The sequence below is a fragment of the Anomaloglossus baeobatrachus genome, chromosome 4 (genome assembly GCF_048569485.1).
Source record: "Anomaloglossus baeobatrachus isolate aAnoBae1 chromosome 4, aAnoBae1.hap1, whole genome shotgun sequence".
In the NCBI taxonomy this organism is placed as follows: Eukaryota; Metazoa; Chordata; class Amphibia; order Anura; family Aromobatidae; genus Anomaloglossus; species Anomaloglossus baeobatrachus.
In genome coordinates, this window is record NC_134356.1 from 39,518,322 (window position 1) to 39,542,890 (window position 24,569).

The following is a 24,569-nucleotide window of genomic DNA, read 5'->3' on the forward strand; positions in this document are numbered from 1 at the left end:
GCCTCGCAGCTGCACGAGGAGCGAGAAATGTACACACGGGCCTCATTCGGTTTTGTCAATCGATTGTCATTCCTATCATAGATATTTTTGCCATATCCACATGATTAGCTATAACAGGATCTGGTCCCCCCATCAGAGGAGGATTGGGGAAGATCCCTGATTCCTAGAAGTATGATTTCAGGATCTGACTACACAGGGTTTGTTTGTAGTCTGTTACCATGGAGACAGATACGTTTACACAGAAGCTGTATAAACAATAAGAAAATATTGACAAATAGAAAACCATTGACAATTTTAATACATTTTTCTTTATTTTTATGCAACTAAAAACATAATTCCAAAAATTGGACTTTAGCTGTGCGGGGGCGAACCCATCTTGAAGGAATCTAATGAATATTCCTTCAGATTGTATTTTCCTTCCCCATTATAAGTGTTATTATGCATCAGTCATGAGCAGCCAGACACATCCGGAGAGGCCGTCCCCCGAGCCCGCGCCCTCCGCTCCGAGCGGTGCTCAGTAACCACTTCATGCCACCACCGTCCTCGCCTCTCCTTCCCCTCACTCAGTCACATCCTCAGATGCCGCAGTATCCGTCCCTGCCGCGCAGAGGACTTAATAAGTGGCTTCTTGATATTCTGCTCCTTGCTAGGATCTTACTGCTCTGGAAACCAATTGTTTTATCGCTTCTTTAGTTTCTTAAAGGAAATTACCTTGAAAATTTAGCTGAGCTCAAAGATCTGAGACTTTTTCTATGGACACAAAATGCCTTTTCCTCTCAAATATTGTTCATAAATTTGTGTAATTCTGTTTTAGTAATCACTTCTCCTTTGCGGAGATAATCCACCCACCTCACAGGTGCGGCATATCAAGATGCTGATTAGATAGCATGTTTATTGCACAGGTGTGCCTTAGGCTGGCCAGCATGATAATTGCATACGTGTGCATTAGGCTATCCAGCATGATTATTGCACAGGTGTGCCTTAGGCTGGCCAGCATGATTATTGCACAGGTGTGCCTTAGGCTGGCCAGCATGATTATTGCACAGGTGTGCCTTAGGCTGGCCAGCATGATTATTGCACAGGTGTGCCTTAGGCTGGCCAGCATGATTATTGCACAGGTGTGCCTTAGGCTGGCCAGCATGATTATTGCACAGGTGTGCCTTAGGCTGGTCAGCATAATTATTGCACAGGTGTGCCTTAGGCTAGCCAGTATAATTATTGCACAGGTCGCCTTTAACTGACCAGCATGATTATTGCACAGGTCGCCTTAAACTGGTTAGCATGATTATTGCACAGATGTAGTTTAGGCTGGCCAGCATAGTTATTGCACAGGTGTGCCTTAGGCTGGCCAGCATGATAATTGCATAGGTGTGCATTAGGCTGGGCAGCATGATTATTGCACAGGTGTGCCTTAGGCTAGCCAGCATGATTAGTGCACAGGTGTGCCTTAGGCTGGCCAGCATGATTATTGCACAGGTGTGCCTTGGGCTGGCCAGCATGATTATTGCACAGGTTGCCTTAAACTGGCCAGCATAATTATTGCACAGGTGCGCCTTTGACTGTTTAGCATGATTATTGCACAGTTGTGCTTTAGGCTGGCCCACATGATTATTGCACTGGTGTGCGTTAGGCTGACCACATTAAAAAAACACTCTAAAATGTGCAGTTTTATCACACAGCACAATGCCACAGATGTCACAAGTTTTGAAGGAGCGTGCAGGTGTCATGTTTCTGGTGAATTGAATGTTCTTTTCTTTACCATAAGGCTTTTTAGAGTATTTGGTAGAACATCCAAGTGGCCTCACAACCACAGACCACGTGTAGCCACAGCAGCCCAGAACCTCCACATCCGGCACCTTCACCTCCAAGATCGTCTGACCTGGACAGCGGCTGCAACAATCGGAGCATAACCTGTCAGAAACCATCTAAGGGAAGCTCATCTGCTGCTCGTCGTCCTCATCGGGGGTCTCCACCTGACTGCAGTTCATCGTCGTAACCAACTTGAGTAGGCAAATGCTCACATTGATGGCGTCTGGGATGTTGGAGAGGTGATATCTTCATGGATGAATCCCGGTGTTCACTGTACAGGGCAAATGGCAGACTGGAAAATGGTGGTGACAATAGATACTGACTGGTTTTCTGACCCTCTCAGACCCACCAATACTGTAAAATGGCACATTTTAGAGTGGCTTTTTATTGTGGCCGGCCTAAGGCACACCTGTGTAATAATCATGCTGGTCAGCATAAGGCACACCTGTGTAATAATCATGCTGGTCACGATAAGGCACACTTGTGCATTAATCATGTTGGCCAGCCTAAGGCGCACCTGTGCAATAATTATGCTGTCTAATCAGCATCCTGATATGTCACACCTGTGAGGTGGATGGATTTTCCCCGCAGAGGGGAAGTGATCACTAACACAGATCTACACAAATTTGTGAACAATATTTGAGAGAAAAAGGCCTTCTGTGTCCATAGAAAAAGTCTTAGTTCTTTGAGTTCAGGTCATGAAAAATGGGAACAAAAACAAAAGTGTTGTGTTTATATTTTTATTCAGTGTATAAACACTGAATAAAAAGAGCACTGGAGACACTTGGTCAGTCCAGTATCTTTATCCTTAGTTTCTTTAGTAAGGCATTGGTCATCTTGCAGGTGTTTGGGTTCGCTATCATGTTGGAATATGAAGAGAGGGGATCATGCTCTGCTTCAGTATGTCACAGGACATGTTGGCATTCATGGTTCCCTCAATGATCTGTAGCCCCCACAGGCAGCAACTCTCATGCAGCTCCAAACCATGACACTCCACCACCATGCCTGACTGTAGGCAGGACACACTTGTCTTTGTTCTCCTCGCCTGGTTGCCGCCACACATGCTTGACACCATCTGAACCAAATAAGATTATCTTGGTTTTATCAGAACTTCCACCACATCATAAATTACATTCTTTTTGTATTATAGGGAGGTATACCGAGTCACGGAGAGTCTTCAGCGGGAGCGATCAGCACTTTTAAAACAGCTCGATTTGTTACGGTAAGTAAAGTCTGCGTAAGATAACCCATCATCATGTTTAATCCATGGGTAGTTGTGGGCTTACTAGTTAAATGTCAGTAGCGCTCTTACTTTAACAATTGTTCCCCACATTGGATGACCATAGAGTGTTTTGGAAAAGAATAGTTTCCTATTGACAGAGCATGGGTAGTGGGGGCTGGCGGTGGCATGTAACCCAAGTACTATATGCCAGGGAATGGTAAGGAAGGAAGGCCACCGCAGGCCAACTATAGAGTTTGTCTACCTTTGGGTACAATACTGTATATATATATATATATATATATATATATATATATATATATATATATATATATATGTATATATATATATATATACATATGACGTGCATGTATTTGGAACTAAATGGGTCTCATTAAACATTTTGCAATATTTGCCTTTTACACCCTCATTGTACCTCCGCACATTCAGGTGAGAGCATCTCAGAACAAGATGGATAAAGAGTTGCAAACTCTTTTTTTCAGAGTAGGTCAAATAAGCTCGCTGATGGACTCTCAGTTAACTCATTCTGCAGCCAACCATAGACAATTCAACACCGAGGCTGTAGAAGGGAAATTGTGCAAATGTTTTAACAAAACCCTATTGTAAAAGTGATTTCTAGATCTAAATACATGTATTTAGATAAAAATATAAAATCAGCCACAAAAGTGGGTAACGCATCCCACTGAAATCACTAGACGGTCTGTGCAAGGAATGGATATGCTGAGCCCTCCTGAGATAGTTGCTCTACAATTTGACTATTTAGTGTACCCATGGTCTCAGGCAGAAGCCCCCATCCCCATTGAATGACCCATCCACACTTATTCCACGCCCCCTTAACTATCCCTTTAATGGGAGGGTGGATGATGGCATGTGAGAGGTAATTCCTTCCTCTTGACAAAGCGTGTCTTTATAATACAGTGCCATGTGGAAGCTTAAAACAATAGGACTGTGCCTTCACCAGGGGCCATCTCATATGTTTCATGTACGTGGCTTTATAGTGATTTTAGAAGTCCCCTTTAGTATAAATTGAGTATTTATTCACAGTTACACCTTCATTTCATAATTATAAATTTAATTCTGTAGTGTTTTTTAACATATTTATTAATTTGTTTTTCCAGGGAGATGAATAAACATCTACGGGATGAACGAGACAGTTTCCTTCAGGTACAGTCCCAAGTGGGTTTACTACATTTGTCAATTTTAAGCAGGGCCAATCAGTTTTTCCTCTCCTTTTGTTCCCACAGCTCCCTGAGTATTCAGTTTTTCGTTTTTTAAAAATCCAACATACGGGTTCCAGAGATATGGGCTTTTTTTTATTTACTAATGGTTTTGACAAAGGGGGTGTGGCACTCAATGTAATAAGATGGGGTAGTCTAAAGACACGCCCCCGAGGAACCTGTGAGTGTGCACCATTCATAAAATTAACAAGAAATAAAAAGACTTTTAACTGGAACCATATGGCGGATTAAAAAAAATGGAATACTCTGTAGATCAGCGGTGTTAAAGTCCACTATTAACAAGGTTATATGCCTGCTTTCTATAAGCCCTGCTGTAGATCTTGTGTTTCTGGGACCCCCCCCCCCACTTAAATACTCTTGAGCCGAGAAGAACCAGGAATTCCAGGATAGTTGACAATGGTTTCCAGGATAAAAAATTCCATTCAGTGACACGAGCAAGGTCCACTCCTGCAATTAAACAATGGTATTATTTTAGCAGCTATGTGTTATTGAGTTTAAAGGAATGATCATGTGAAGGTAGCCTGGGCTATAGATTGTTTGTTCAAATGTAATAAGATTATCTGTGTATATAAATAATCAAAATATAGATGTCATTGCATAATTATCTGTCTGTCTATTTGACAATTGCACAGACGCCATAATATGATTCTAAGCTGTATGGTCAAGAAAGAGTTAACCAAGGACAAATGTACAAACAATGAATAGAGAAGGTATTCATGCTTATCAGTGGTTTCACACAAAGAGAGAATGTATCATCCATGGGATGAAATGTGGGTTCCATGTCCCTACGCACCTCCCTGTACTGCTTCGATGTGTGTGAAAAGATAGATTAATACTTTTTGTACATGTCTGAAGGTTGAAATGTAATGCTGATATCTGATCCATTGAATACACGAGTTCAGACACAAGCCTGGGCTCAATCAGAGAACATGTCCCGTATTCATTGATTATTGAGTCTCATAATATCTGTACAGATAGCTAATTTGGCCCGTACCTCTGGATTTGCCCTCAACAAAGACTCCATTAGCAGTCTTACCCAAATTTCTCCCTTGACAATCACAAAATTTAAACTTCTCGATCGCTGGGACTCCAATGATCAGGAGAACCAAGGCTCTTGAGAGTGTGAATGGAGGGGTGGTTGATCGTGCCCATGGCTGCTCCATACATTCTTAAGGATCAAAAGGAGACTGTGGAGAAAAATGATGCAATAGGGTCTTAACTGGTAATACCAATAAGAAATAATGTAGGAACACTCACCTATAGGGGTTGTGATAGTCACAACTCCTATAATAGCGTAGTCACAGGGTGAAAGTAGCTGCAGCCCCGAAGAATTAGAATTTGTAGTTGTCAGGAGAGACGGGTATCATGCCGCGCTTATAACCAGATCCCAGAGGCAGAAATTAATAGTCCTTGTCTTTTATTAACAAAGAAGATACAGGTCTACACGTTTCAGGGGTCACAGCCCCCTTCCTCAGGACTGATATTTGTCCTGAGGAAGGGGGCTGTGACCCCTGAAACGCGTAGACCTGTATCTTCTTTGTTAATAAAAGACATGGATTAATAATTTCTGTCTCTTGGTTTTGGTGATAAGCGCGGCATGATACTTGTCTCTCCTGACAACTACAAACCATACATTCTTAAGGGAGTTCTGAAGACCACCCAAGTACCATGCTCAACGTAGATAGGGATATGCCATAAATATCTGACATTGGAAGACTCCTTTCAATAATACATTTATTTATTAGATCAGGCAGAAAAAACATTTATTACTTTTTTGTTTATCCAGAAATCAAAGGTAAATGCCTCTAAATCAATGAAGAATCAAAGATCTGGATCCATAGTTGGGAAATATTTTGAAAAGAAGCTTCCAATAAAAAGGTAACTAAAGTTGTCCTAAGGCTACAAGTTCATCCATGGAAGAGACGATACTCTAAAATAAGTGCACCGAAATGCGTGAGCCACTGCAACGGATGTCAAATGTTTTTGGATATTTGTAATATGCATCAAAAATTGGAATTAAAGGGTTATAGCCAAATAGTCAGGGCCACCAAGCTCCCTTTTGTATCCTCCCTCTTGGACCTCATTGAGATTTTCTGCGTGGACCCCTTGGTTGGTAAAATAATAAGCCTCCATCAGAAAGATTTTTCCCTTCCATTATCTTGTACCTGTACGGTGAGTCTCTGGGAACAATTTTTACATGATTGCCCAATAAATAGGGCCCATCTGTTTGATATACAGTACAGACCAAAAGTTTGGACACACCTTCTCATCTCTAGAACAACTGTTAAGAGGAAACTTTGTGCAGCAGCCTTCATGGTAAAATAGCTGCTAGGAAACCACTGCTAAGGACAGGCAACAAGCAGAGGAGACTTGTTTGGGCTAAAGAACACAAGGAATGGACATTAGACCAGTGGAAATCTGTGCTTTGGTCTGATGAGTCCAAATTTGAGATCTTTGGATCAAACCACCGTGTCTTTGTAGAAAAGGTGAACGGATGGGCTCTACATGGCTGGTTCCCACCGTGAAGCATGGAGGAGGAGGTGTGATGGTGTGGGGGGTCTTTGCTGGTGATACTGTTGGGGAATTATTTAAAATTGAAGGCATACAGAGCCAGCATGGCTACCACAGCATCTTGCAGCGGCGTGCTATTCCATCCGGTTTGCGTTTAGTTGGACCATCATTTATTTTTCAACAGGACAATGACCCCAAATACACCTCCAGGCTGTGTAAGGGCTATTTGACTAAGAAGGAGAGTGATGGGGTGCTACGCCAGATGACCTGGCCTCCACAATCACCAGACCTGAACCCAATCGAGATGGTTTGGGGTGAGCTGGACCGCAGAGTGAAGGCAAAAGGGCCAACAAGTGCTAAGCATCTCTGGGAACTCCTTCAAGACTGTTAGAAAACCATTTCCGGTGACTACCTCTTGAAGCTCATCAAGAGAATGCCAAGAGTGTGCAAAGCAGTAATCAAAGCAAAAGGTGGCTACTTTGAAGAACCTAGAATATAAGACATATTTTCAGTTGTTTCACACTTTTGTAAGTATTTCATTCCACATGTTTTCATTCATAGTTTTGATGCCTTCAATGTGAATCTTCAATTTTCAGAGGCCTGAAAATAAAGAAAACTCTTTGAATGAGAAGGTGTGTCCAAACTTTTAGTCTGTACTGTAAGTCCAACAGGGCTGTTATTATTCCCACTCATAAGCAAAGTTGGGCCAGGAGCCACGTCACTAATATGCGCCCACCGGATAAGAGCCCTGCAAATCTCCTGGTACCTCTTCTAAATAGTAGGCTTGGAGGAGCTATGTCACCGCTCTGGGACTGCAAATCAGAATAGGTGGTGGGGATGCTGTCAATTAGGAGTAGGTTAGTTGGCGGCTGTTGTAAAGCCAAGGACCTGCAGATCTTTTTGATAAACTCTAGGTACAAACTTTTAGGTGAGGCCTTTTATTTATTGCTAATTTTTACGTAAGGTTTGTGGCTGACAGGATTCCTCGGGGGCGTGTCTGGAGCCTGCATTGCATAATTACCCAATGAGCTACCCCAGGAATAAAACAAGAATAAAAGCTGGTTAATCTTGACCTAGTAACAGGTCTCCTTTAATCTAAAATGAGAAAATTGACAGCAATTCCTAACAGACAAATGTGAACAGGTGCAAAGTGAACATGAACTATACACTAACAAATAAACAGCTGCACTCTGAAACACTAAGGCATGCAGACATTCAATATAGGAATTTGGACATGCATTACTGCTAAGGAAATAAATTTAAAAATTGAGACACTTAGCTTATACAAAAGGCCAGTTTTATGTAAGCCCAGCAGCCAGCGTCAAGGTGTATCTCATGCTGGGTCCCTACCTAAATGCCTATATCGAAGCTGGTAGGCCTACAATTTTATGGGCAGGCAGGAACCTGCTAATAGGAAATTAAAAATCACCTTAAGCTGATGGGAATTAGTGCTCAGTTAGAAGACATGACCCTATAACCTAAAATGAGCCCGGGGAGAGGCATTCAGGTAGGGACCCAGCAAAAACAGATACGCCTTGATTCTGGCTGCTGGGCTTACATAAAACTGGCCTATTTTATACATTATTCGTCTCAGTTTATACATTTATTTCCTAAGCAGTAATGCATGTCTAAGTTCATATATTGAATGTTTGCATGCCTTAGCATCTCAGAGTGCAGTTGTATATTGGTTACAATATATTTCATATTCAGTTTGCATCTGTTTACGTTTGTCTGTTAGGAAGTGCCATTAGTTTTCTTATTTTAGATTATAGGGTCATGACTTCTGACTGAGCACTCCTTCTCACCAGAGTATGGCAATTTTTTTCCCACCAGCAAAAAGAGATGCGCCTTGACGCTGGCTGCTGAGCTTGCATAAAATTGGCCTTTTTTATGCTCTGTCTCAATTTTTTTAAATGTATTTCTTTGGCAGTCATGTATGTCCAAATTCCTATATTTGTTTGCATGCCTTAGCGTCTCAGAGTGCAGATGTATATTTTGTTTATTTTATGTTCAGCTTTCACCTGTTCACATTTGTCTGTTAGAAAGTGCTGTCAATTTTCTCATTTCAGATTATAGGGTCATGTCTTCTGAATTGTCACTCCTACCCATCAACTTAAGTTGATTTTTAATTTCCTATTAGCAAGTTCCTGACCACCCATAAAATTGCAGGCTTATCAGCTTATCCTGGGTAGAGGCATTTAGTTAGGGACCAAACAAAAATAGAGACGCCTTGACGTTGGCTGCTGGGCTCACATAAAACTGGCTTTTTTATGCGCTAAGTGTTTAAATTTTTTAATATATTTCCTTAGCAGTAATGCATGTTTAAATTACTATATTTATTTGCATGCCTTAGCGTCTCAGAGTGCAGCTGTATATTTGTTTATGTTCAGTTTCTCACCTGTTCACATTTTTCTGTTAGCAAGTGGTGTCAATTTTCTCATTTTAGATTATAGTGTCATGCCTTCTGACTGAGCACTACTTCCCACCAGCTTAAGTCAATTTTTAATTTCCTATTAGCAAGTTCCTGACCACCCATAAGATTGCAGGCTTAGCAGCCTGGGTAGAGGCATTTAAGTAGGTGGGATCTAGCAAAAAGCGATACGCCTTGATGCTGGCTGCTGGGCTCACATAAAACTGGCTTTTTTATGCTCTAAGTGTCTAAATTTTTATTATTTATTTCCTTTAGTAGTAATGCATGTCCAAGTTCCTATATTCAATGTTTGCATCCCTTAGCATCTCAGAGTGCAGCTGAATATTTGGTTATTTTATGTTCAGCTTGCACCTGTTCACATTTGTCTGTTAGAAAGTGCCGTCAATTTTCTTATTTCAGATTATAGGGTCATACCTTCTAACTGAGCACTTAAGTTGATTTTTAATTTCCTATTAGCAAGTTCCTAATTGGCAATAAAATTGCAGGCTTATCAGCCCAGGTAGAGACATTTAAGTAGGGACCCAGAAAAGAGAGATACGTCTTGATGCTGGCTGCTGGGCTCACATAAAACTGGCTTTTTTATGTGCTAATTGTCTACATTTTTTTACGTATTTCCTAAGCAGTAATGTATGTACAAATACCTATATTTTTTGCATACTTCACATCTTAACAATCCTCTATGTGGGTTTCTTAAAGGCCACAATGTCGGTCCATTGTAGATCTTAACATTTGTTTAGAATTGACCAAAATATGATCAAAAATTCTACAGTTTTCACATCCACTACTTGTGTAGGACTGAAGTACCGTCCATCCTTATATAAGCCGTACAATTAATAAAACCTTCTTAGCAAAACATCTAATTTTAGGATGCTCTGCGGGAGCCTAAATTACTTTCATGCGCTGCTTGGACCATTTTATATTTTAATGCATTCGCACATCAGGTAATTATTCACTAATTGGAAGCACATCCGGAGAGACGCTCTTAATTATTATTCCTCACCACAATTAATTGAATTTGATGAATTACAGCCAGAATACACACAATGCTGAACACCTCGGAGGCGGCAGGGCCGCAGCTCGGAATAGATTTCATTGTCATGGATGTTACGCGGCAACAATGGGCTTCAAAATTGTATTTTTAGTAAAAAAAAATGTTTGCAAAAAATGGGTAAAATGAAAGAAAATTCCCCTGACATTTTCATATCCTCATATGGCTGGTTTCAGACAGGCATTTCACAGTCCGTAGGTCTCCCACCTGTACATACACACTCATAGATACATAGACAGAAGCCAGGTAACACTCCCAGGGCAGTGACCGGGACCGTGGCGGCTGACTTCTTGGGAAGGGACAGAGAAGGAGACAATCGGACACAGTCACTAGTGTAGCAAGGACCTCCGGGGTAGTTGAGGCTGGTGGCTCAGCCGAGGTGGATGGACACAGTCTCTGGTATAGCAAGGACCTCCAGGGTAGATGAGGCTGGTGGCTCAGCCAAGGTGGACGGACACAGTCTCTGGTGTAGCAAGGACCTCCAGGGTAGATGAGGCTGGTGGATCGGCTGAGGTGGACGGACACAGACTCTGGTATAGCAAGGACCTCCAGGGTAGCTGAGGCTGGTGGATCAGCCAAGGTGGACAGACAGTTTCTAGTATAGCAAGGACCTCTGGGGTAGCTTTGGCTGGTGGATTGGCCAAGGTGGACAGACAGTTTCTAGTATAGCAAGGACCTCCGAGGTAGCTGAGACTGGTGGCATGGCCAGGGTGGAGAGATACAGTCTCTAGCATAGCAAAGACCTCTGGAGTAGCTGAGGCTGGTGGCTCGGCTCGGGTGGAGGGACACAGTCTCTAGTATAGCATGAACCTCTGGGGTAGCTGAGGCTGGTAGCATGGCTGCGGTGGATGGACAGTCTCTAGTATAGCATAAACCTCCGGGGTAGCTGAGGCTGGTGGCATGACCAGGGTGGCTGGATACAGTCTCTGGTATAGCAAGGACCTCCGCGGTAGCTGAGACTGGTGGCTCGGCCAGAGTGGACATACACAGTCTCTAGTATAGCAAGAACCTCTGGTGTAGCTGAAGCTGGTGGCTCGGCCGGAGTGGACGGACACAGTCTCTGGTATAGCACGGATCTCCAGAGTAACTGAGGCTGGTGGCATGGACAGGGTGGATGGACACAGTCTCTAGTATAGCCAGGACCTGCAGGGTAGATGAGGCTAGAGGCTTGACTGAGGTGGACAGACACAGGCTAAGTAACTGAACACATTGATCAGCCACCTTCCCTAGTGAGAGAGTGCCTTAAGTACTTGTATTGAGCGATAGGCTGAGAGGCACTTCCAGGAAATGGTGCTCTGGCCCTTTAAGAGAAGGGCATCAGTGCACGCGCATACACTAGGTGCACTCCCCAGGGCCTGTGCTGCATGTACAGGTTCCAGGAGGGGGAAGCAGGAAGCACCCACACAGAGGAGCGCAGCGATGCCAAGTAGCATTGTGAGAGCCTGTCGTGGCTGTTAGTAAGCTTGTGTACCTGCAGGTAGGTGAGTGAGGGATGCAGGGACGCCAGCGCTACAACTTAACCCAGATCAGACCAGGCATTGCAGTCTTTATACAGACTGTGAAATGTCCATCTGAATCCTGACTAAGGGGGAAATTTAGGTGAAGCATCATGAAACACTTTCACCCAAAATAATAGCCACATCACGTGCAAATGTCATATAAGCCCTCCTGGTGCTTCTGCAATTAGCCATATACAATAAAGTGGTTTTCTTCCCTTAGACTACAGTTCTGCAGTCACTTTATGTGGCTGCAGACTTGTGAATCCTCAGAGCGCGCACATTGTGCACTGTGAAAATTCCGTTGGAGGCAGACTGCATGTGACCGCAAGTATACGATTTGCATACAAGTGGTCACATGCCTACTAGAAGTATTAAGCAAATTGCATACTCGCGGTCACATGCCTCCTCGATCCCGGCAGCGGCACTGGAGAATCCTCACAGTGTACAGTGTGCGCGCTGTGAGGATTCACAAGTCTGTAGTTACATAGAGTATGGCCAGTTGTAACTAAATTAAGGCCAATACATCAACGTAATAGATATTTTGGATGGAGAAGGTTTAAAAATTTGGAGCAGAAGAAAGGAAACATTAGACAGCCTAAGGGGAGAACAATGAAACCATTCATAGTTTATGTAATTGTCTTTAATTTTTTTACATTATCCCTATTATGATATTAAACATTTTCTGTCTTGACCATTTCACGACTTTCCCTTCAGTCAGTCATCAGAAGATGACGATGTGTTTCCCCCAAAACGGAGCTCAGTTGGGTTGAATGGCACCGGTACGTCTGTAACGGAGACGGACAGCCCCGTGGAAAGCAGACCGAGCAGAGGCCACCATTTACAGAGAATAATATCCATTGAAGAGGATCATCTTCCACAATATTTAGAAACTCAACAGGAGAGACCGTTAAATAACTGGCAGGAGGTGGATGAGAAGGAGGAAAATGTAACGCAAAAGGAAGATATCATCCAGAACAAAGAGGAAATTCCTCCGACAGACGTGCCATCTTCTCCAAGAGGACAACCAGTAGGGAAAGAGACCTTGCCAAATGTAAGTGTACGATCAGGTTCATGGTTTACAATTCAGATTAGTGGTTTATGAGTTAGAAGCTACAACTGGGGAAAGCTTAGAAGTCTAAAGGGCTGCTGCGCAAAAAAGAGAAGAGACAAGGAGGCAGTACTATTTGTGATCACAGAATTTTCAGTAAAGGACTATCTGTGCTTACATCATTTATAGTGAGAGACAAGTAGGCAGTACTATCTATACTGATAGCATTTTCAGTTAAGGACTATGTGTGCTTACATAATTGGTAGCAAGAGACAGGAAAGCAGCACTATCTATGCACACTGCATTTTCAATTAAGTAATATCTGTGTTTACATAATTTATAGCAAGAGACAGGAAGACAGCACTATCTGTGCTTAGAGTATTTTCAATTAAGGACTATTTTTGCTTCCATAATAGCAAGAGACAGGAAGGCAGCACAATTTATGCTCACAGCATTTTCAATTAAATAATATCTGTGTTTACATAATTTGTAGCAAGATACAGGAAGACAACACTATCTGTGCTCACCACATTTTCAATTAAGTAATATCTGTGTTTACATAATTTATAGCAAGAGACAGGAAGACAGCACTATCTGTGCTTAAAGAATTTTCAATTAAGGACTATCTGTGCTTACATAATTTATAGCAAGAGACAGGATGCAGCGATGGTAGCACAAGCTATACTCACAGCATTTTCAATTAAGTAATATCTGTGTTTACATAATTTATAGCAATAGACAGGAAGACAGCACTATCTGTGCTTACAACATTTTCAATTAAGTAATATCTGTGTTTACATAATTTGTAGAAAGAGATAGAAAGGCAGCACTATCTGTGCTCACAGCATTTTCAATTAAGGACTATCTGAATTTATATAATTTATAGTAAGAGACAGGGAGTCAGTACTGTCTGTGCTCATAGCAAAGTAAAGAATAAACTATCTGTGCTTACACCATCTACACAGAGAGACAGGAAGTCAATTATTATCTGTTTTTACAGTATTTTCAGTAACAAAAGGGCTATCTGAGTTTACATTATTTTTAGCGAGAGACTTGGAGGAACTACTATCTTAACTCACAATACTTTCAGTTAAGGACTATCTGTGTTTATATCACTAGTACTATCTATTCTCACAGCATTTTCAGTTAAGGACTATCTGTGGTTACATCATTTTTATCAAGAGACTTGGAGGAAGTACTATCTGTACTCACTACATTTTTAGTTAAGTACTATCTGTGCTTACATCATTATTAGTAAGCGATAGGGAGGCAGTACTGTCTGAGCTCACAGCATTTTCAGTTAAGGACTATCTGTGCTTACATAATTTTTAGTAAGAGATAGGGAGGCAGTACTGTCTGAGCTCACAGCATTTTCAGTTAAGGACTTTCTGTCTTACAGCATTTAGAGCGGAAGACAGGGAAGCAGTACTGCCTGTGCTGACAGTATTTTCAGCAAAGAACAATATGGGCTTACGGCATTTATAGCGAGAGGCAGGAAGTAAATACTACCTGTGTTCACATAGATTTTCAGTTAAGAAAGGACTGTCTATGCTTACATTATTTATAGAGAGAGACAGGAAGGCAGTACTATCTGTACTTACATCCTTTTCTATAGTGAAAAGATATAATTTCTATGAAGAGAAAGTGAGGTGGTATTATCTGTTAATTTACATTCAGAGACCAGGAGGAAGTACTATTTTGGTCTTAAAGGGATTGTCCAGTCTTGTGATATCAATGAGCTATTCTTTTCCATTAAATAGGAGCTGTGTGGTTATATTCAGTTCCTAGGGATAAGAAATAAATTGGGTATTTTATTTTTTTTGGGGGGGGGTAACATTTATCACCTATTCACAGGATACAGTAGGTTATAATATATGGTTGCTGGGACACACGTGATACTGCGCATTCATGGCCATTCACTTTGGCACTTTGGGGGTCTAATCGAGGTGGGGTGGTTGGATTTTTGTGTGCATAATTTCCATATGAAGTAGTAATTTATTTTTTTTTTTCCAAAGGAGGAACATATTTATTACCCCCCAGATCGAATGTTTAAAATTGTAATGGTTGGAAATTCCAGTGTGGGAAAGACATCGTTCCTTAGAAGGTTTTGTGAAGACAGTTTTTATCCTGGAACTTCGGCCACCGTGGGTAAGAATGATTCATGTGACTGCAAAGAAAGCCGAAAAGGCCAGCGCATCTACACACTGCTACGGCCAAGGGATGGCCAAACCTATGGGTAGGCAGTACTGACTGTAGCAATCCATTTACAAGAGGAGACAGGAAGGCAGTACTATATGTGCCTAAATAATGTATATAAGGAGCCAGTAAGGCAGTACTATCTATACCACTCTCCTATAGGTAGAGACTGAAGAAGTAAAATCTATGCCTACATCATACACAGAGACAAGGATGTGGTACAATATCTCCCAACATTGTTTACTAATGAAGAGAAAGAGACTATATCAATGCCAACATCATTTACAGGGAAAGAGTATTACATATTATAGGGAGAGACTAGGAGGCATTACTAGCTATACTCACATAACGTACTGATTAAGACAGAAAGATAGTTTCACCTTTGTCTTCATCATTTACAAAAAAGAGACAGGAAGACATTACTATCTGTACCATTATCAGAAAAGTACTATCTTTGCTTACTTAATTTATAACAGTGTTTCCCAAACTGCAGTTCTCACGATCCCCCAACAAAGCAGGTGATAATAATTTCATCACATGTGCGATACAGAGGAAATCATGAAAGCATCATCTGGGAGGACTGGAATTTGGAAAACACTGATTTACTGTAGAGATAAGGAGCCAATACTATCTGTGACTTCATTATGTACAGGCATAGACCAGGAAGAAATACTTTTTTTGCTTACAACATTAACTGTAAGACTAGAAAACAGTACTATCTGTAGGTTAAAGGAAGAGACAGGAGACAGTTTTATGTTACCTTTGTTATTACAAGAAGAGACAGGTAGGCAGTACTATCTGTACTAACAGCATTTTCAGTAAAGGACAATATGTGCTTACATCATTTATAGAGCGAGCCAGGGAGGCAGTACTATCATTGTCTTTATTATTTACAGGCAGAGACCATAAGGAAGTACTATATTAGCCTACAACATTAAAGGAGATGTCCAGCCTTGTGGTATTGATGCAATACTGAATAATAAATGGAGCTATGTTGTTCACCTCCGTTCATTGATTTCATCTGGCCAGCGCCGGATCTGAAAACAGATGATGGTGGGATTGTCAGGCCACTACCAATCTGGATACACAAAGAATAGGTCATCCATATCACAAGACTGAACAATGCCTTTAATAGAGACTGGGGCACAGTACTATCTGTACCTACATCATTTTCAAGGAGAAACAAAAAGACAGCACTATATATATATGAGGTGTCCAGATTGCTGCAGTGGTGGTATTTTGCAGCATTGAAGAAACTTGGAGTTTTTTCCTTTTTGTGTCTTTTTTCCTGTGTCTGTCTCCCTAACCTTGTGCTGTGTTATTATAGTGGTGAGACTAGTGCTCTCCCTTGCCTCCTCACTAGCCAGGTTGACTTCAGGGCAAACGAGCCCCTAGGCACGTGATCGGCAACGTGGTGCCACACACATGACTAGCAGGGTTTACCCAGTACCAGGAAAACCACCAGAAGATGTTACAACACACATGGAACATGGGTCACGATACAACAGAGGTCCCTGCCGCTAGGGAGAGGGGTGTGGGGACACCTCCTAAACTTACCTTAAGCTGTTACCTGAGCACCCTAGCGTCCCTATACAGGTTCTTGCAACCTGTCGCCGAACCGGATACCTTAGGCCCTCAGCTAGCCCTACACTCACACTGTCTAACGTGCAGGCCGACGAGATCAATAGACTCGCCACTACAATGCGGAATCACAAGGGAAGGAATACAAACAGGGGAAATAGGCATGAAAAGGAAAAACACTTGAGGCGGTTTCAGTGCAGCAAACACCACCGCTGCACACAACACGACAAACTTCTTACAGAGCAGGCTCCTTCCAAAGTGGACCACATAGAAATGAGGGATTCAGTTTCGATCACAGGCATCATGTGATCTGGTCACACGACTTAAATAGGGAAAGGGAGTGATCCCAAAGAGCTGCACCTGAGATTGGAAGCTACAGCCAGCAGCCAGGCAGGAAAGGGTGCATAACCTTACAGCACCACAAGCAAGGAGATGTTATCAAATAACGGTAGTGAACCTGCCAGCGGCAAGGCGCCCTCCCCCGAGCAAGATACACTTATGACACAGGGGTATTTGGGGGGGGAGAGACCCGCATAGGGACGTTAGGGAGCTTAAGGTATAGACTCAGATGAGGTGCAGGAGCTATCTCCGCTCCCCTCTCCCTGTCACCAGGGCCTTCCTTTTACACCATCCCCGTTGTTATGCTTATATTGTGCCGTCTGTACGCTCGGTGTGAGAGATACTATTTGTACCTATAGTACTTACAGGGTGAGACAGAGAGGCAGTAATATTTACAGGAAGAGCCAGAAAGCCAATACTATCAATTCATCGTAGAAAGAAAGTGTATAGGTACCTGTAAAATTCATAGGGAGAAACAGGCAGTAATATTTAGAGGAAGAGACAGGAAGCCAGCACTATCAGTTCATCATTAAAAGAGACTGTACAGGTACCTGTAAAATTCACAGAGAGAAACAGGGAGCCAGTAATATTTAGAGGAAGAGCCAGAAAGCCAGTACTATCAGATCATAGTAGCAAAGAAGCTGTACAGGTACCTGTAAACATCACAGAGAGAAACAGGGAGGCAGTCATATTTAGGGGAATAGACAGGAAGATGGTACTATCTGTGCATCATAGAAAGAAACTGCACACGTACCTGTAAACATCACAGAGAGAAACAGGGAGGCAGTAATATTTAGAGGAAGAGACAGGAAGCCAGCACTATCAGGTCATCATAGAAAGAAACTGTATAGGTACTTGTAAAATTCACAGAGAGAAACAGGGAGGCAGTAATCTTTAGAGGAAGAGACAGGAAAGACAGCACTATCGGTGCATCATAGAAAGAAACTGTACAAGTAACTGTAAAATTCACAGATATAAACAGGGAGGCAGTAATATTTAGTGGAAGAGACAGGAAGAGAGCACTATCATTGCATCATATAAATAAACTGTACAAGTACCTGTGAAATTCACAGATATAAACAGGGAGGCAGTAATATTTAGTGGAAGAGACAGGAAGAGAGCACTATCATTGCATCATATAAATAAACTGTACAAGTACCTGTGAAATTCACAGAGAGAAACAGGGAGGCAGTAATATTTAGAGGAAGAGACAGGAAGTCAGCACTATCAGTTCATCATTGAAAGAGACTGTACATGTACCTGTAAAATTCACAGAGAGAAACAGGGAGGCAGTAATATTTAGAGGAGCTGACAGGAAGACAGCACTAGCAGTTCATCGTAGAAATAAACTGTACAAGTACCTGTAAAATTCACAGAGAAATAGGGAGGCAGTAATATTTAGAGGAAGAGCCAGGAATCCAGCACTATCATTACAGGTACCTGTAGAATTTACAGATAGAAACAGGGAGGCAGTAGTATCTGTGCTGACATTACTTTTAGTGAAGTGATCTCTGTGAAATTTGAGCAGAGCGATGATAAAATAATGCTCGGAATAAAACAACAACGTCTACGCTGATATTAAATTCCGACATTGAACTTCTTGTGTGTTTTGATGGCAGCGCTGAACCCAGGGCCTTCATCTCAGGCTGCGTACATCTACCAGATAAATGTACCCACGAAAATTCTGTGTCTGTGACAAAACTCCCACCGGCCGGGCGGAAAAAAATATGCAGTCGACAGTCTCCAATTCCCTGGGTTTGCAGCGGTTTGTGCAACGTCTCATGAATATTTCTCTTGATTTATCATACGCATTTGGCTATTTTGCATCCCATCAGCATAATTTATATTAAAACGCACCATGAAGCGATATAAAAAGGATCGCACAGTGCACAACAAACACAGTTTTAATATGATCGGGAAAAAAGATGCCAGCAGGGGAGCGGAACGCGCACAGAGCTTCCTGCGCGACTTCAGGATAAATATCGCTACCGGCTTCCAAGTGACAGGTTTACCGAGAGGTCGTGTACGGATCCGGCTAAACTCTACTCTAAAAGTGCTGAAAAGACGTTTAGATGGCGTTCACCTCCGAGAAATAACAGAATTTGTGTTGGTCTAAATTTAAAGGGGTTGTCCAGGATGAAAAAAAAACAAGTTTCCATTTTTCAGATGAGTATAGAGCATTGCCCATATGATTCCGTGCTCAGCTGATCTCCTTCAAGGGTTTGTCCAGGATTACAAATCCTTCAATTTGAACATGAATACAGTTGTAACCAAAAATTTACATCCACTATCTGAAAAGACACATCTGCATGTTTTTCCTCACTATCTGATCTAATATATAAAGCTGAATGTGTGTGTGTATGTGTGTGTGTGTGTATGTCCGGGATTGGCATCTGCACCGTCGCAGCTACAGCCACAAAATTTTGCACACTCACACGTCTGGACCCCGAGAGCGTCATAGGCTATGTTTTGAGGGGAAATTTTAACCCCGTGCTTTACAGTTATTTGCCAAAAAACCTGCCTCCATTAAAGCGAATGGAGCTGGGAGCCACAGTGCAGCCAGAACTTCAGAAGAATGTGCAGCCACGCCCTTATATGGAATGTTGGCATGTCACAATGCAGCCAGGGAAAGAGACAGACACAGACAGGGAAAGAGGCAGACACAGACAGGGAAAGAGACAGACACAGACAGGGAAAGAGGCAGACACAGACAGGGAAAGAGGGAGACACAGACAGGGTAACAAACAGACATAGACAGGGTAAGAGACAGACACAAAGAGACAGACAAAGAGACAGACTGACAGGGAAAGAGACAGACAGGGAAAGAAAGGGAAAGAGACAGACAGGGTAAGAGACAGACAAAGACAGGTAAAGAGACAGACAAAGAGACAGACACAGGGAAAGAGACAGAGGGAAAGAGACAGACAGGGAAAGAGAGGGAAAGAGACAGACAGGGAAAGAGGGAAAGAGACAAGGAAAGAGACAGACAGGGAAACTGACAGAGATAGATAGACAGACAGGGAAAGAGATAGATAGACAGGGAAAGAGATTGAGACAGATGGAGAAAGAGACAGAGACAGTCAGAGACAGACAGGGAAAGAGACAGACAGACAAAGAGATAGAGAGACAGAGAGATATATACAGAGGGGGAGACAGACAGAGAATGGGAGAGAAACAGAGACAGTTACTATCCCGGGCGTTAATACATTCCATTTATACATTCTATCCCGGGAATGTTAATACATTCTATTTATACATTCTATCCCGGGAATGTTAATACATTCTATTTTGTTAACAGCAGTTATTAACCCGGGCGAAGCCGGGTAGTACAGCTAGTAGTCAATAAAGATGGATGAAGGGGATATTTACAGGGGAGAAGAGTTTGTATTCGTGACGCCACCTGTGGTTTGCGGATAGTATAGGAGGTATCCTCTGGGGTAGATGGTAGCGCAGCTCGGATGGTGCAGCTCTCCACAGCAGTGCTCAGGCCCCGGTGATGATGAGAGTGGTAGTCTCTGATGACGGCGGAGCGTGAGGGCGACGATGCCGGCAGTGATGGGATGACACAGGAAGTGCAGTCAAAGTTCTTTACTCACTGAGATGTCACCGCCCTTGGAGTGAGGAGATCCGCTGTTATGGGCTTCAGCCAATCCCGGATAGTTTGGAGGTCAAGGCCGGTGTTCCTCCTGTGTGTCCTTTCTATTGGTAATCCCTCCACTCCAGCTCCTGGGCCATGGAATGGGTCACGGGTACCTGTCGCACTCCCTGCGAGCCCTGGGATCCCCCTTCTTCCTAAGAACCCGGGCCAAGCCCCTCCAGCTCCAAGCCACGGGTCCCTTGTACTTTTATGTCCTCTTCCCCTTGTCTGTCCACCGGACCAGGCTCGACTCCTCCTATGTGATGTTGCCACTCACTTCCCCTGACGGTGCCCCACCTCCCGGGTTGCCGAACTAGTGGACAGGAGGTCCCATACCTCCTGATGGCCACCCCCAGCACCTATCCTAGCCCAGTCCCAGTGGGAGGGCAGCTAACTGTTTGTTATATGAATTGTGGTATACACCAGTGAATGACCCCCGTCTTACCCGGGATGAATACTACATCTTGGCTGAGGTGCAGTACCCTGTGGTGACTGAAGCCTCAGGGGTGCCACAGATACCTTAGCAAAGCAGCATATATGTCATGCGTATATACGAAAGCAATAAATATATATATATATATATATATATATATATATATATATATATATATATATACATAACTCGTATATACATATATATATATATATATATATATATATATATGCACACACACACACATGTGTATATATGTATTTTTATAGAGATATATATATATATATATATATATATATAATATATATGTATATACAGTATATATATATATGTACTGTATATATATATATATATATATATATATGCAGTATATATACTGTGTGTATATATATATATATATATATATATATATATATATATATATATATACACACACAGTAATATATATACCGTATATATGTGTCTATCTATATATATATATATGTATATATATATATATATATATATAAATGTAGGATCAGGATAAAAACCAAATGAGCATAAATTAATGAGCATAGCACCAACCAAAAAAGAGAGTCTTGATGTCCACCGAACATGGTGCGCGTTTCGCACAAGGTGCTTCATCAGGGGTAGTCATATATTACATCACACAAGTACAGTTCCCGTGCATCTTAAATTATCCCCAATATGCTTTCTAATCAGTGAGCTAATTGATTATGACTAATTATCTCACTTTCCTAATAGTAGGTCCAGATGTTGTTGTTCCCAGCAGCCTCCTCAATAACACTATAGCTGGTAATTTTGCATCCAATATTTTGCATATCCTCTGTAAATCTCCTAGGAAGACTATAACTCGGCTTAAACACTTCCCCTTTCATGCTCCATTACCTATTCAGGTTCTCTTGTTTCGGTCCTTCAAACATAAAGTTGAATATGTCCCTTGGGTTCTATCAATGCAGCGAGCCCAGACCGCGATATGTGATATTGCGGGTTATGCTGCCAAAAACTAAAAGTGTCCAGCCATGCATACCTTATCCACCGCGCGCCATCTCCCGCTGCAGTGAAACGCCATCATAAATTAGCGTTCTATATTCCAGCTTTTCTCCTGCCAAATCCATCAGGTCAAAGGTGACGCTGCAACCTGTTCTACTGACACAACTCAGTGACTTCCCTCTACTGCAGGGAAGAAATTGCTAATATAAACAGATTGTGCTGCTGATAATATTACACAGCTGAAATATGCAAGAAAGGAACATTTATGGAGTATAGGAAAGACAGAAGGGGAATACAAAAGAGCAAAAGTGTCACAAAAACAACAAAAAACTTAATATCGAACTAAAATTATACCAGAAAATATGTTTTTTCTTTTTATATTACTTTTATTTTTTTGCTGTTTTTATTGGTGAGTATAGTGCCTTATATACTGTGGCATGCAAAAGTGTGGGTACCCCTTGTCAAAATAACCTTTATTATGAACAGTTAAGATTGTATTTTAATCAATATATATATATATTCATTCAGCTTTTACATTTTAAAATTAACAAAAAAAGGAACATGGTCCAGTGTCACCCCCTTTGACAAGTATCACATCTTGTAAACGCTTTTTGCAGAAGCAAAAATTTCAATTCTTGTTTGAGGGATTTTCATGCATTCTTTCTTGGAGACGTCTTCCAGCTCTGTGAGATTCCTGCCTCGTGTTATGATCCGGAACCATGGAAGACCACCACAAATCATTGGTAAAAGGTGACAAGAGCATTGGCAACTAATCTGGCCACCATCCCCTTACTAACCATCAACACTAGAAGTACCCGAGGGGTGAACTAACATCCTGTGCACCGCGAACCCAGCCGGAGAACTAACGATCCTAAAGGAAGGGAAGATGAATAACTCTCTGCCTCAGAAAATAGACAAAGAATAGCAAGCCCCCCACATTCAAAGACTGCGGTGATATAGGAAAACACAATACACAGATAGATGACAGGATTAGCAAAAGGTGAGGCCCCCGCTGACTAAAATAGGAAAGGACAGGAAAGGGACTGATGGTGGCCAGAGAAAAACCCTGCAAAAATCCAAAAACCTGATAGTACAAAAAGCCCTCAGATCGCTAGATCTGAACTGCGTCCTATACCAGGCACTCTTGTAATACCAATGAACGGAAAGCCGGAACCATTACAAATTCAAGAAGCAACAAACACATGGACTATAGGAGCAATACTCCAAACATAGCTGCAGGGAGCTTCCCAGCTAAGCAACTGAGAGGGAAGATCCCTGCATGCAAATAAACTGAAAACAACCACAGCAAATGACAAACTCAGATAAGAGCAAAAAGCACCAAATAACAAATAAAGAGCCAAGCACTTATCTGGGGTAGATGTGGTCTGGAGCAGGATGAAGCAGGCTGGTGAACAAAGAACAACTTACATCCGGCATAGCCTGCTAGCAGACCAGGGCTTAAATAGGCAGAGAGTTAGCAATGGAAATGCCCATTGCTCAACACACCTGGTCTCTGTCCAAACTATTCCTGTCCACAAGAGGGAGCCTCACAGCAGCAAAAGCATAACTGACATTCACAACAGCCTCGTCTTCCAGTTCTGTGAGATTCCTGGCTCATCTTTCAGTTGTGTAGGAGATTCCTGGCTCATCTTCCAGTTCTGTGAGATTCCTGGGTCGTCTTGCATGCCCTGCTCTTCCTTGGAGATGTCTTCGAGTCCTGTGAGATTCCTGGCTCATCTTCAAGTTCTGTGAGATTCCTGGCTCGTCTTCCAGTTCTGTGAGATTCTTGGCTCGTCTTCCAGTTCTATGAGATTCCTGGCTCGTCTTGCATGCTCTGCTCTTTTGAGGTCCAGCCACAGATTTTCTATCATGTTCAGATCAGGGGACTGTGAGGGTCATTGCAAAACCTTCAGCTTGCGCCTTTTCTGGCCATCTATTGTGCATTTTGACGTATGTTTAGGATCATCCATGTGTAGAAGCCATCCTCTTTTCACCTTCAACTTTTTTATGGATGATGTTATGTTTTACTCAAGAATTTGTTGAAATTTCATCGAATCCATTCTTCCCTCGACCTGTGAAATGTTCCCCGTGCCATTGGCTACAACACAACCCCAAAGCATGATTGATCCCCCTTCTTACTTAATGGTTGGCGAGATGTTGTTTTCCTGAAATTCTGTGCCTTTTGTCTCCCCACACACCTTTGATCATTGCGGCCAAAGAGTTCCATTTTAACCTCATTGGTCCACAGGACTTGTTTCCAAAATGGTTCAAGCTTCTTTAGATGTTATTTTGCAAACGTCTGACGCTGAATTTCATAGTGAGGACGCAGGAGAGATTTTTTCTGATGACTCTTCCATGAAGGCCATATTTTTTTCAGGAGTCTCTGAACAGTAGAACAATGTCCCACAACCTCCGAGTCTGCTAAATCTTCCTGAAGGTCTTTTGCAGTCATGCAGGGGATTCGGATTTGCCTCTCTAGCAATCCTACGAGCAGCTCTTACAGAAATATTGCTTGGTCTTCCAGATCTCATCTTGACCTCTACTTTTCCTGATAACTGACATTTCT

The 24,569-nt window shown here is 42.2% G+C and overlaps 1 protein-coding gene across 1 annotated transcript in view; it reads left to right on the forward strand.

Moving 5' to 3' along the window:
* The window catches only part of CRACR2A (calcium release activated channel regulator 2A), a 145,602-nt gene that overhangs the window by 103,860 nt on the left and 17,173 nt on the right, over positions 1 to 24,569 (forward strand). Inside the window, exons 8-13 of the mRNA XM_075342196.1 lie at positions 1 to 29; positions 2,960 to 3,031; positions 4,168 to 4,213; positions 6,074 to 6,165; positions 12,491 to 12,827; positions 14,840 to 14,972. The exon at positions 1 to 29 is cut by the window's left edge and continues 159 nt beyond it. Of these exons, the coding sequence (XP_075198311.1) occupies positions 1 to 29; positions 2,960 to 3,031; positions 4,168 to 4,213; positions 6,074 to 6,165; positions 12,491 to 12,827; positions 14,840 to 14,972 (709 nt within the window). The remainder of the gene's footprint in view (positions 30 to 2,959; positions 3,032 to 4,167; positions 4,214 to 6,073; positions 6,166 to 12,490; positions 12,828 to 14,839; positions 14,973 to 24,569) is intronic.